At 32.5% G+C, this 15,306-nt stretch overlaps 1 protein-coding gene across 1 annotated transcript; it reads right to left on the bottom strand.

Annotated features, from left to right (window-relative positions):
• Positions 1–3,912: 3,912 nt before the first annotated feature.
• Positions 3,913–14,080, bottom strand: LOC143233270 (clotting factor G beta subunit-like). Its single transcript, XM_076469344.1, has 7 exons — positions 14,011–14,080; positions 13,338–13,595; positions 11,175–11,317; positions 8,612–8,727; positions 6,697–6,956; positions 5,345–5,508; positions 3,913–4,074 (listed from the first exon to the last, which is right to left on the bottom strand). The coding sequence occupies exons 1-7, from the start codon at positions 14,078–14,080 to the stop codon at positions 3,913–3,915; spliced, it is 1,173 nt and encodes a 390-aa protein (XP_076325459.1).
• Positions 14,081–15,306: the final 1,226 nt, after the last annotated feature.

Consider the following 15,306-nt stretch of genomic DNA (forward strand, 5'->3'; position numbering starts at 1 on the left):
TTCATAATCTAGGATATATTTTTGTTTTACGTATTTTCTGAAGTATTTAGAAATATATTATTTTGTGTGGTTTTGCAAGATCGAACCAAATACCAAGAAAAGCTTAAAACTTAAAAAACATTTATATAATTAAACGATAAATAAGTTCTTTATTTATTGGGTACGTATAACATTTACCGTTTTAAAGAAAGATGTACATTAATAATACGTTTAAAAATACACATCTTCAGTGTTATAGGTGTTTTTAAATATAATAACAGCTTCAAGTGTACATAAGCTAAAACTAAATACCAGCTTTTCTATTATAAACTTAAATGCAGTTTTATTAATAATCATGTTATATTTAGTTTTATAAAACCTGAAGCAAAACTATAGTAAAAAAATACGTTTTTTTTCAAACAAAAACATTAAGATTTTTAAAATTTTGAAACTGTCCTAGTTAAGTAACTTATAACATTTCTGATACACTTAATACAACAACAAATAAATTATACAATTTTAAAAGCTTTTATCATCATCACAATCTCAACAGAGTCGCGGAATTTGTAAAATACATTAACACCTATGGTTCACAAAATGACCATGCTGTAGAATATTACCCCTCCTCTCTCTCCCCTCAAAAATAAACATCATATTGATTGTGGAATTTCCACAAAATGAAAAATTATATTAGCTAGAATTTAATTTCATATAAACAAAAAACATTACACAAAATAGAGCATGAATGTTTCATAGGTGATTAATATTGCATGCTGTTTGAATGATTTGTCTAACAAATACAGTTAACAGAGAAATAAACACCACATGTTTACTTTGTAGGGAAAGATTTCTTCAAAAGATGAAGCTAGCTAATATAAATTCTTTAAGTAATTTATCGCTGTACGACTTGCAGTGAGGTAGTGAACTGGACCAATGTCCTAATGAAGTACACTGGAGTTTTCTGGGGCCAAGACAATGAAATCCTTTGTTGCATCTCACACCGACGAATTCATCAATGTCGTATTGGAATTTAGTTGGCAACACACGTCCGTTAGAAGGTTGATCAGGAAATTTACAGACTGGTCTGCCTGGATTGGTCTCCCGCTGGTACAGCAGCATGTCTTCAGATTTATAACGCTAAAATCAGGCGTTCCATTCCCTTCGATGATTTCAGCCAATAGCCCGATGTGGTTTTGCTATAAAAAAACTCACACACTGCCAGGATTGTATAGAGTGTATGTGATGAAACGGAAGTGTTAGTAGTCGCTGTCTCCGTTTCACTGCATGTTTGATTGCGCAGACCTACACCATATGGCTGGTTATTTGGTATCAGAATGGGTAGCAAACAGGGAAAGGTAGTGCCACAATGGTATACTACCAGATAAAGTTGTTACCAGAGGAAGGTGTTTGGCTGATCGGTACCATAAAAGTGGTAAACAGAGGAAGGTGTTTGGCTGGTTGGTACCAGAACGAGTGCTTTCCAGAGGAAGGTATTTGACTGGTTGGTACCACCAAAACGCGAGACTAAGTTGTAATTTCCTGATGGATTTTCCAAAGTAACATCGCAAGAATACTTAAAAGTCTAAAGTAGGTCTGTATTAATATCTATGTTCGAATTTGTATTATTTCAGGATTTTTTTTAAAGAACTTGTAATTTAAAGGTGTGTATGATATCAAAGGAATAAAATAAAAAAACTGATTAATTTGTTTTTTTTTTATTTTATGCAAAGCTAACCGTCCCTAATTTAGCAGTGTAAGACAAGAGGGAAAGCAACTAATCACCACACACTGCCAACTCTTTTGCCAACGAAAAATGGGATTGACCAGCACATTATAACGCCCTCATGGCTGAAAAGGAAGCATGTTTTGTGCGTTCGAGATTCGAACCTGGTATTCTCAGATTACGAGTCGAGTGCCTTAACCCACCTGACCACGCCGGACCTACTGTTTAATTAACAACGTATTTCTACTAATAGAATAATTCTGCTTGTAACATTTGCAGGCCCGGCATGGCCAAGCGTGTTAAGGTGTGCGACTCGTAATCTGGAGGTCGCGAGTTCGCATCCCCATCGCGCCAAACATGCTCGCCCTTTCAGCCGTGGGGGCGTTATAAGTGACGGTCAATCCCACTATTCGTTGGTAAAAGGGTAGCCCAATATTTGGCGGTGGGTGGTGATGACTAGCTGCCTTCCCTCTAGTCTTACACTGCTAAATTAGGGACGGCTAGCACAGATAGCCCTCGAGTAGCTTTGTGCGAAATTCCAAAACAAACAAACATTTGCAATTTGCTCTACAGTCTTAATTATTTGCAACAGCTAGACTGCTAGTGGCTCAGCTGTAAGTCTGAGGGCTTGTAATACCGAAAATCTGGTTTCGATCCCCAGATAGCTCTTCGTGTAGTATTGCGGTTAAAACAAAAGAAAATCTCAACTGAAGCAAGTCATCATCCCGGAACATTTCATATTGAACTTTTTGCTAATCATTTTTACTTAAAACGTTATAAATTACACTTTCTTCATAATATACAACAATTATGGTATTAAAGACTTATAAAACACAAAACATAATTTATTTACTTATTTATTGTCACGTTGGAATATGAGGGTAAGATTCCTATCCCTAGTTTAGTTCATGTAGAAACGTACGCATAAACATTTTAATCTTACATTACTTAGTGTTGAAACCCAGGTGTTGATTTTTTGTTCTAAATATGAAAAAGTGAAATGTAGACACACATACCTGTCACTATTTTTTTTTAAATAGAGATGTACATATACATTTCCCATAATTGTCTTTACATAATGGTTAAACTGTAGGATTAAACATGAAGAGCTCCTATTTCTAGTCAAAAGATATCAGAGAATATCATATAAAAAGACAAAATAGACTTCGCAAAGCACACAAACTAACGAAACAAAGATAAACCTGTAGCTTCACCACCCTCGAAGACAAATTAATACTTGGCAGTTAGTGGGTGCTCTCTGTGGCCGACATATTTGTTGCTATCATTTTTTTCTTTATTCACAGACAACTCTAATTATTACATTTTTATTAAAATATTTGTATGTACTAAGTGTTTTATTGACTATTATCGCAAAATATCAAGACTAATATAAATTGACACTTTGATTTTTCATGTCATCTGAAGAAAAAAAATCAGAGCATGCTTTCTTCCACCTTTGGTTTCAAATGATAAATATTCTCAGTCGTTCAAACTTGAATAGTTGGATAAGGCACTGTTATTACTTGCAACCAATTTTGGGTTTCAGTGAAACTAGTGATCAGGATTCTATTTATAAATCAGATGTTGTTGATTTGTGATCTAGAAACAATATTATAATATTTTAACATAACTCAGAATTAGTTGTCTTCAGGCCTGTTGGTTTTGTAAAGTTTTCTTGGTAATGTCTTGGTGTGTTTTAAATACCTCATATGTAATAAATGTAAAATATCAATTTTTAATATGATATTTCCTGTTGCTTGGTGCGATAGAGGATGATTCAAATTCCATATTTTATCTAGAAACGCGCCTCAGTTTATTAAATATTTAAAGCAAAAAGTCTGAGCCTCAGAAATTATCACAAACGTTTTGATGAAATGATTTATTTGGACGTAGTTTAACATGATCATGAATAGAAACTTTAAATTTTCTAAAATCGATCTTTGATTTCGATAGATAGCGTAGTATTTATGACAGTTACGGTTTTCCCGCAAGAAATCAAAGATATAAAATTCAACTGCTTATCTTCTGTTTTTAGTACTCTCTAATAAATCTCTGTTGTTGTTAAACTTTATATTTAAATATCTTAGCAACTCACAAAACGAAATAATCCTTTGTCAGAATTATTTAAAAATTTACTTTATAGCATAATAAGTTTAACATTACGTATGACTACATTTTATTACAGAGAGGGTAAAATACAAATATTTATTTTAAATAGCATTAGCACTAATCCAGTTGATGTAAGAGGAAACTCGTGTGTAGACTCCAGGGAAGTTAGGCCTAGCACATTGATAACCAAAAGAAACGATCCCTGATAATATCCAGCTTCCTGTGCCTTGATCTTGAAGCATCAAAGGACCTCCTGAGTCACCCTGTTTAGAATACAGAAAGAAATTACCTAAAAAACACACGCAATAAGCAAGAGAAAAGTGAACAATACTAGATTATTATACATAGTCTTAACACTGTATTAGTTTTTTCATATACGGAATTACTTTATATATGACATATTATCTTTACATGGAATATTTGTACGTCCACATCAGAAAAAGAAATCTTTATCTAAAACAGGTAAAGAATAAGACTATAGGTGAATGAATAAATAAATTAATGTTTAAAATTACCAGAAATAGTCTACTCTCACAAAGTCCCGGCATGGCCAGGTGGATAAGGGCTCGACTCTTAATCCGAGGGTAACGGGTTCGAATCCTCGTCACAACAAACATGGTCGTCCCTTTCAGCAGTGGGTGCATTATAATGTGACGGTCAATCCCCTTATTCATTGGCAAAAGAGTATCCCAAGAGTTGGCGGTCGGTAGTATTGACTAGCTGCCTTCTCTCTAGTTTTAAATTACTAACTTACGGACGGCGAGCGCAGGTAGCCCTCAAATAGCTTCGCGGGAAAATTCAAAACAAAACTAACTCCTCTAATAAAGAAACATGTTTACTTTAATTATATGAAATATTTCAGTAACAATGTTTATCTGTTGCCTTACATTGTTGCAGCTTTAATAATAACCGAAAAATAACGCAGCTGATTTTTAAGCGTTTTCAACAAAAGTTACTGAAAAAAAAACTGTTACAATTGGATTATAGATATGAAACTACTTTTTCCCTAAGATTGTTTTTTTATTGTTACTATTCTGTTTTGCTCACCCTCCCAGCCGTGGGGGCGTTATAATGTGACGGTCAATCCCACTATTCGTTGGTAAAAGAGTAGCCCAAGAGAAGTCTTACACTGCTCAATTAGGGACGGCTAGCGCAGACAGCCCTCGAGTAGCTTTGCGCGAAATTCAAAACAAACAAACAAACTATTCTGTTTGTGTCAATTTTTCAACTTGCACAAAATTACTCATATGATTTATTGTTGGTGTAACACAGGACACTTTAATATACACATATAAGTCGCGTAACTTGATATATTTTTGTTTCTAATTAGCTTTAGTTGTACATAGGAATATTAAAAGTCGTAATTCCGTTACAGTTACAAAACACAATAATCTCACTACATTTCTACTAGGTAAGAGTTATACTAGTTTAGTTACTCTTTAGTATTCATCACATCTAAACTAAAACTGAGAGAAAACTGTTTGAAATTATTGTACAAATCCTTGTGACAGTAAATATGATAATTTGTTTCACCTGACAGGCATCCTTCCCTCCTTCCTTGTATCCAGCACATATTACTCTATCTGTAATTCCATAAGGTAAGTTCTGTTTCAACACCTGGCGATAAGCTCTATCACACTCTCTGAAATTCATGATTGGTAACATGACCTCCTGAAGAATATTACTTGAAGCACCACCTAATTAAAAACCAATATAAAACCTCTTTGAATTGTTTTATGTTCTAATAACGCTAATACTTTGAAACCATTTATCAGGTAATTGTGTCCTTAAGTTTCTCGCATTCTTTTGTAATTGATAAATACGTTTTTATTATGAAAGCAGCCAACATTTCTATCATTGATGTGTCCAATACTGGTATCAAAACTTGAAATTTAACATAATAAATCCACAGACTCACGGCTGAGGCACCAGGAACTAAGATGAATAGAAGTAGAGAGTTTAGAACTTTAAAAATTAAAACATAACGTAAAATATATATAAATTACACACTTCAAGGCAGTTACATTAGAAGAAGTTGTTCCGCTATACCTTTAACTAATACTTTCAAGTGAAATATACGAAACATGCAAGTAATGTGTACATATATATATAAATTAACAAGTGTGATTATTTTATAATGAATCATTATTGATAAATATTAGAATTTCTCATCATATATAACTTATGTTACGTAGTAATGAAAATAATAGAGTTTTAAAAGCTTATTTTCATTTTAAAATATTCTATCAAACGCTTGGTATATTTGTAGATTTTGATTCATTATTAAAATAACTGAGGAAATACAAAATAGACTGTCAACAATGAATTAACGTAATCAAACGATTACATGGTTAAACGAGCTTCATCAACTTGTTTAAATAAGTTTGAAGAACATTTACACTTCATTAAGAAACTTGATTTACAAATTGGTTTTGGTTTCATTTCCATTTCTTATTTACTCTCATCGTAAATTTTGGAAATTAATCAAATAGTAAAAACTATATTTAGATGTTTCTTCAGTTTCACTAACGTTATTTATAATTTATTTTTCTAAGTTTATTTGATACTTTTATTAATTAAGAACTTCTTCTGTTTTTCTTTTTAAAATAACTTCCTGAGTAAACTAACTCTAGAAAAATTAATGTCACTATTTGTGTGCCAAAATTTGTCTTATTTTGTCTGTGATATCAGATTTTGTTGGTTATCTTAACTTAGATTCTTGTAAATGATGTCACTTGTGAGAAGAACGCTGTGAATGGATATTGGTGAGCCTATGCTCTTGTTAGTGTTACAGAGTTAAAGTATTTGTAAATGTATAACCACAAGTTAAAGTGTTATATTCTCTAAAGCTACTTGCAAAGAATATATGGGTATAAATTATTTACCATACGATGTATCGCCCCATCCCACAATAGTTGCAACTCTTCCATCGAAATCCTGGTAAGCAAAGCGACCAATAGGAAGACATATCGGTTTAATAATATCGTTGTAAGCAACATCAACAGACAACTTTAACAATGCAATGTCATGGTAGGCTACCCCAGATTTATAGTCCTGGTGAGGTATCACCTCTGAAACTTGAAAATCTGTACCGGTGGTGTGAATGTCGTGAGCACCAGCCTTTACGAACAGTTCAGAAGGTTTTCTGGAAATATTTCAAATTCTTAAGACATTATTAATTAACTGGGATAACAATTATTTTTATATAATTATTTTAATTTTAGTTTACTGAAAATTTGAGTTCAACTATAATCTCCTATTACTGAGGATTCAGCACCCATTTTATCAAACCACGACTAGTTTTATAATGGGACAACCCAACTCTTGTATGTCCAATAGGAATATCTATGCAAACTTATATCTTTATTTTTAGTCTTATGTAGCCTATCCAGTTCTTGTCTGATGTTGATTGATTATAGGCAACGTTTATCGTCTCCAGTGTAGATGAATCTTTACAGTGCTTAAAAATATACAATATCAGCTGACCTCATAATCTAATAGTAATTTATTAATATACGAACATCCTATAATATCAGAGACTAACATTGTTCTCTAACATGCAATTATCAGCTGATCCTACAGACTAATACTGTTCACCAATACACGAACATTAACTCACTTCAGATACTAACTGTACTCACCAATTTACAGACCTTATATGACACCGGAGTATAGAAATATTCAATACAGTTGATTTATCCATTTTTACATCAGCTGATCTCAGATTCTAATAACAATCAGTAAAACACCAACTTCGGTTGATATTAGAATCAAACCAAGGTTATCTAGTGATGTATTACTATTTTTAGTGAAATGGTGCCAACTAACCACTCTGTAATCATTTTTAATATACTAATATTCCTAAGGACTAAATACAAACAAACAGACTTTAGCCCCTACCTGATAAAAAAGGAGATTTCTTTAGTTATTGATTTATTTATCGTGCAATGTTTTTACAAGGTAAATTCCTAAAGAAATCGCATTTGCTTTGTAATTAAAAGTTTTGCTTTAGTAATTTGTTACACTCAAATTTTTGGGATTATTTTGAACATGTATAACTGTGAGTTGTAAAACTGTTTTAGGAAGGTGATAGTGCTTTTAATTATTTCTTTTTTAGAATATGTGGTTGTATTTAGTTAGTATAATGTGTTCTTGAGAATTACGTAAGTTTACTTTACCTATTATATTTACTTTAACTTCCATTTCCTTGAAACAACAAGTCATGTAGTTATATAGGTGCTAGGAGCTACAGTACTGCGACGTGGTAAGAAGAAACTGTTTTGTCACAACAAGCAACTACGACCACAGTAACTTTTAAAGCTTTCTTATATTCACTTTGGAACTACGAACCCTCTTATCATTTAGTACACTGGGCGCAGCTGTCTCAAATGATAGTTAGATAAAGGCACTGCGTCAAACAAATAAACCACAATTACTGTTTTGTTTCAAAATTAGACGATCCGTTCAAAGATTATAACACAAAACGTAATATTTCGACTTAAAGTATCGGTTATATCAGGTGAAAATTAGTTTCAGATAACACAACTATCATGATAACTCGATACTATGAGTCGAAACGTTGTAATTACTAATATCAGAACTTGTCTGCCGTAAAAACTTTGTAATAGCATTTTTTGAATTAAATAATAAATAGAGATTCAAATTTTATTTACTACAATAACTATTGAATACCACGTCACATTACTATACCAATAGAAAACCTCAACTTACATATATATGTATCTACAGAATAGGAAAATCAAAACCCTACCACAACATTACATTGGTATAAATGTTTACCTCTTTTTGTCAGCATCCACTACACAGTGAGCAGCAGTAAGTACATACTTGTGATTGATTAACGCTCCACCACATCCACTCGCGTGAGAGGAAATAGACTTTATAAAAATTGCAATCTGAAATCGTTTCAGAAGTGTTATTATTTAGTTTTCTGTATGAACCGTTTTTTAAAAAAAACTATTTTGTACTGATACGACCAAGTAAATAAACTATCACTAGTACGATGAAACCCATTTCGACCATCTGGCCAGGCATAGCCAGGTGGTTAAGGCGCTCGATTTGTAATTCGAGGGTTGCCGGTTCGAATCCCGTCACACAAAACCTGCTCGCTTTTTCAGCAGCGGGGGCGTTATAATGAGATGTTGAATCCCACTATTCGTTGGTAAAAGAGTAGCCGAAGAGTTGGCGGTGGGTAGCGATGACTAGCTCCCTTCCCTCTAGTCTTACACTGGAAAATTAGGGACATGCAGCTGACGTCTTAGCTATGAATATTAATGCTATTTACCCAGCATTCAACATCAAAATATTGTTGCTATAAGCATGTTTCGGGCCTAGATAAAAATTATGAAAATACATGCAAATCAAACAATATAAATGATGCTCTAAGGATAATTACAATAAAGTTGAAAATAACAATAGTAATAACTGTTCAGGTTACAAAATAAAAAGGTTTAAGTGTTGAGTGACAAACAGAAACTTACAGTCAACTGCTGTGCATCATTTCCATTTGGAAATGGAAACATAAGTTAATGAATACTTAAAAAATATTTTTATATAATTTCTAATTTCGTTACTTTGTTCGTTTGAACTGAATCACAAAAACACACAATAGGCTAACTCTGCTCACCACAGATATTGAAATCCGTTTTCTTGCGTTGTAAGTTCGTAGATTTTATTCAAGTGAAACTGTCGATAATTTGTAAAATTTTATAATTACAGAACTGAAAAACAACAATTGATTTATCTGGAAAAGTCTTTCACTTACCCCTTAATTCAGTTTTCTTTTTACCTTACATCGAAATGGTAAGGCCTGAGTAATACGGCTGGTGATGATTTAATAAGATTTTTATTGTACAATATTGAAGGACTGGAAGACATGGGCGCATTACTGTTTTTTGAATTTTGCGCAAAGCTACACGAAGGCTATCTGCGCTAATCATCCCTTATTTAGTAAAATAAGACTAGAGGGGAGGCAGATAGTCATCATCACCCACTGTCAACTCTTAGGCCACTCTTTTACCAATGAATAGTGGGATTGGCCGACATATTATAACGCCCCCACGGTTGAAAGGGCAAGCATGTTTGGTGTGACGGGAATTCGGGCCCGCGACCCTCAGATTACGAATCGAGTGATTTATCCACCTGTTTATGCCGGGTCTCCCCTTAAATGAATTGTATCTATATCAACGCAGAATTAACTCGCTCATCGTGAACCCTCGATAGGATGTCAACAAAGTTCCGAATAAGGTAAAAGACTAAATATTGTGTGTAAGTTTGTGAAACTTTTGTATATAAATTATTGTTTGTGTTAACCATTATTAAAAACTGCATTATTGTTTCTATATTAATATATATTTGCGTTAAGGAAGAAATGTATGTTGGTAATTATAATTTTGTTACATCTCGAAAATTAATTCCTTTTAAAGCCAAATTGAAATTTAACTCGCTTAAAGGCAAATTGAAAGCGTAATATGTAACCTAATAAGTTGAAAATTTGTCCGAAATAAATTATAATACGTAACAGCTGTAACAGGAACAAGCATGAAATTAAACCATATGATGCGATACTTAGCCCACTGATTAGCGCCCGCTAATACAGCGGTAATTCTACGGATTTACGACACTAAAATCAGGGGTTCGATTCACCTCGGTGGGCTCAGCAAATAGCCCAATGTGGCTTTGCTATAGGAAAACCCACACACCAATGGAGTAGTAAATGGTTTGGAAAGAGGTAAATAATTTAACAAGTGGAAGAAAAAATTAGCTACAAAGTAAAAATAAAAGTCAGAACGTTGAGAGAAATTTTAATCATATAAAATTAAGAGGCTACAGTCAATATCTCGTATCCATTAAGATGTTTTGTTAGTTTATGATTTTACACAAAAACATGTATGTTATACAGCAAATGACCATTTATTTTCTTTATATTTATGTTATATAGATATGTTCAGTTAACTGTAAAATAAATGAGTCGTACAGATATTCAGTTAGATAAGCTATATGACGAGCTTGAAATTCAAAGAGCCGTGAAACTCTTTAAATATGTTTTCGTAGATGGAAAAAACTATATGTTTCAAACTGGCGCTATCAAAAATTATTTTCAATCTTTAATCTAGCTGATATATTTAACTTTACCTGACAAAAACCCCTAATCTCTTGTTGTTACTCTGTTTCTTTAAGAATGTTTGATATAAAAAATATATTAAAACGTAACTAACGTAACTTAAAATGGTGCTCTAATTATAATTACAAAATATTTAGAAATAAAATGAACGTCAATTTCAGGTTACAGTAAAAAATCACGAACTGTAAAGAAAAAATAAAATTTAAACAATTCTCTTACAGCCCATGGCCAGCTATGTGGCGTTGAAACAATCCCACCAACAACATAAGTAGAGTAATTTGAACCACTTTCAGTAGGGAAATTGGTGTTTATAACTTCAGCAGAATCTTGACGTTTCAGACGTTTCTTTTTCATGCCGCAACCTATAAGAAAGTGAATAGTTTTAGTTTCCTTGTTTGACCATTTAAAAGCATTTCACAAGTTTCCCCGTGGCTCAGCACTAAAATAAACATTCTTTGATACCCCTAATGAAAACAGCATACACAGTCTTATGTTCGTTTGACCGTTAACATCGAAATAACAAATTATTTTGCTTCTTTTTTTTAATAGAATATTAACTTGAATCTGAATTATAAGTTATTGTGGGAATTTGTTAAATGATCGAAAAACTTATTTAAATATCGTATTAAAACATGCATATTTTACTGTTGGCCCAGCATGGCTAGGTGGGTTAAGGCGTGCGACTCGTAATCTGAGGGTCGCGGGTTCGCATCCCTGTTCCACCGAACATGTTCGCCTTTTCAGCCGTGGGGGCGTTATAATGTGACACGCAATCCCACTATTCGTTGGTAAAATAGAGTAGCCCAAGAGTTGGCGGTGGGTGGTGATGACTATCTGCCTTCCCTCTAGTCTTTCATTACTAGATTAGGGACGGCTAGTGCGGATAGCCCTCGAGTAGCTTTGTGCGAAATTCAAAATCAAACAAACAATTTTCTGTTTCCTGAAACGTAGCAAAGATACCTTCCATCATTTCACTATTACAATCAATTTCTCTATCACTAAAAAGTTTAATACGTTTATTCCGAATCGCACTTTATGCGATACCCAAATAGTCAGGTCGCAGACCCTTAGAGTGTAGCCGTAGTCGGGGGAAAATCACGTAGTAGTAATACCCTTCATAGTAACAGTTGCCTACTATTAACCAAATATTGGGTTGGATTGTCACAAGACTGACGCATTACACAGGAAATAGTCAAGAATTTTTACTCGTGTATGGCGGTACGAACATAGGATGTTGAGACATGCATCACAGTATGCTAACTAGCACACGGATAATTTGTTAATTGATAGGAGCTTTAAAATCGAAGGATTCATCAATAATGTTTTCAGAACGTTTAGGAGCTCAAATTATTTTTATTTTGTGTTGAAGCGCGTAAAACTCGTCTGTTCACAGTTGCAACACTCACTACCGCGTTCCAGACTGCCTCTGGAGGCAAAGACAACACAAGAACTATTCGTAAGTACTTCATGAAATGGGTTTCCATGGCCGAGCAGCCGCACACAAGCCTAAGAGTGGAGACTGTTATAGCAACAAAGGGGAACCAACTACATATTAATGCCCATAATTTTTGAATGAGATGTTCAACAAGCAAATGTGGGTGTGATGGTCAAGTGCTCACATACTTTTTGCCATGTAGTACATTTTAATAAATGGGTAATCAAAAGAAACAAAAACTATATTTTCGTGTTTTTCAGAACAAAGTTAAGAATAAAAAGTTTTAATATTAAGAGTAGCGCCTATGAAAAGCAAAAAATAAGTTTATGTTTTTGTCAGGAAAGAGAAGTAAACGTCATGAAACAAATTAAATATTGTGAAAAGCTTGAAAATTATATATATAATGTAAAAACACACAACTATGTCTTGGAATATTACACTCAATTTGTCGCAAGTGATGTGATATATATAACAGATATAACATGAATATTTTAAAAGTATATTATATATTTTACATGGCAAGTGAAAAGAAGGATTTTACAACATAATGTGAATCGTGAAAATATAGTTTCTATGTCTAACATATGTTTTACAACATAATGTAAATCGTGAAAATATAGTTTCTATGCCTAACATATGTTTTACAACATAATGTAAATCGTGAAAATTTAGTTTCTATGTCTAACATATGTTTTACAACATAATGTAAATCGTAAAAATATAGTTTCCATGTCTAACATATGTCTTTCTTTTGTTTTTTCTAAAATGCGATCTTTCTATCTCTATACTATTTCATATGTTCTGTCTCTTTAGTCAGGTTACGAAACTTAAGCAATTATATCATAATAGGAACGACAAGTTTAAACTAGGTACAATTTATTAAAATAAAATTACAGAGAAGGTAAAACACGGTAATAACTAATTTGATTATTCCTCATTTCACATACCTTCTTCGTTCCTAAACTCAGGTGGCATGTTTGTTGAAGGGTGAATTGTAGGAGTAACAGGAGTTATTACTGGTGGTTCAACGACAATAAAAAAAGGACAACATATGAGAGGAAAAAATCCATAATAATAACATACAGTTATTGGTAAATATGGATTGTTCTGTAAAATGGTGCAATAATTCTCTAGTGTGCAAATTCCTGGTTGTCTTTGCGGTGTATAACAGTTGCTGAGTTGTCGTCCATTTAATTTTCTAGAATCTTTAAAGTAAAAGAATAAATTAAATATATACTGGCATGTTTTATTTATTTGTTTTATTTTCTACGTTAAATATTATGTTCTTTTTTATTGAATATTCAGCAAAGTTTATAAAATAATTTTAAATTAGATTTTTTTATAATATTTATATTGTTGCCTTTATAAAATACAATATCATCAGACTATTTGTCTGTTCTTGTGCCTTATATTCAAAATCACATAAACAGTATATATAACTTCATTCCATTTATTTACACTAATATATTTTCTAAGTTTACCATCAATAGAATAAAAAATATACTTTTTCATTCATTGTTTCATTGGAAAACTTCTAGTATAGTCTATTTTTAGATATTTAATAAGACCTCTGAATTGTGAATATAATAAGTTTCTGAAGTGTTAAGATATTTTACAAACCTTCTGTATTGGTGGTTTCTGAAAGTCCGACCAAAAGAATTAGTACCAATATCATCGCAACAGTAGCCATCTTGTGACCTTCTCTGTTGACAGCGCTAAATACTCGATACCCGGGAATTATTTTCCCTTATATATGAAGTGACCATCTCCCAAAAATAAGTTACAAGGTCACTAGTAGGATTTGTAGATAAGAGGATCTGCCAGTACTCGGACTTTCTGCTAGAAACCCTTTGTAGCTTGAGCTAAAAGGTTCCAGATCATCGTCTGAGAATTGTTACAAGGTCATTTAGGGGCAAACAAATATAAACGTGCAAGTACAGTGCAGTATTTTCAATGGGTCAGTAAGTGGAACATATTGTATAAAAATAAACATTTGAAATTTCACATTTAAACTTCCTTTATGAGCTGTATAGTTGAGAAATAAACAAAAACTGTTACTCTCATATTCTATCACCCAGAATGTTCTCTATAATCTAATTACTAGCAAATAAGAAGTATGACATTTTACATATTCAGCAAGCTTTTAAAGTAAGTAAAACTTCGTCCGTGACGTTTTATTGTTGTTTGTGGACTTTTGCTTTGAAACTGTTTCTGCTTTATTAAAAGTGTATGTCACACCAGTTATTCATCATGTTGAAACGTTTGTTTGTTTTGTTCACAATGTTTTACTAGGTTTAACTGGATCACCATTTGAAAGTTTGTGAACAAAATAAACAAAACCTCAATTACGTACATCCGATAAGAAACTTGTGTAAATTATAAATAACTTAGTTTGTTATTATCATTTATAAATGTGTATATTTTTTCGGGATTTTTCTTATTACAAAATAAAGAATCCTGAGTGAGGTGCTCATGCAAGTTCATTAAAACTATTAAATAGTTTAGATCATATATGGAATTTTTTTACAAGAATTTCTTCATGTGCTACTAAACAATAAAATTCCATGTTATCACACTGTTATCGAGTTTAAAAAGAGCAATTAGTAAGAAGCTAAAAAACAAATAGTGTTATTACCAATAACGTGTTCATCGATAATATTGTAAAAGTAACAATAAGAAACACACCCTCACACACTCTTCATAATTTTTATAAATGTGAGAGATTTTTTAAAGTCTGTCAAATACATTAGTTTATGAAATATTCGATGTTTGATTGTATCTCCTTTTTGTTTAAAGATTTAACTTTGAAAAACGGAATGTCAGAAATCAAGTACAACTTACGATAATAATTTACATTTTCAGTATTTCAACCTGGTCATAAGTTTATTGACACTTTCAAAACAAACCAACATAAGA

This window comes from Tachypleus tridentatus, chromosome 1 (assembly GCF_004210375.1).
Source record: "Tachypleus tridentatus isolate NWPU-2018 chromosome 1, ASM421037v1, whole genome shotgun sequence".
Lineage (NCBI taxonomy): Eukaryota > Metazoa > Arthropoda > Merostomata > Xiphosura > Limulidae > Tachypleus > Tachypleus tridentatus.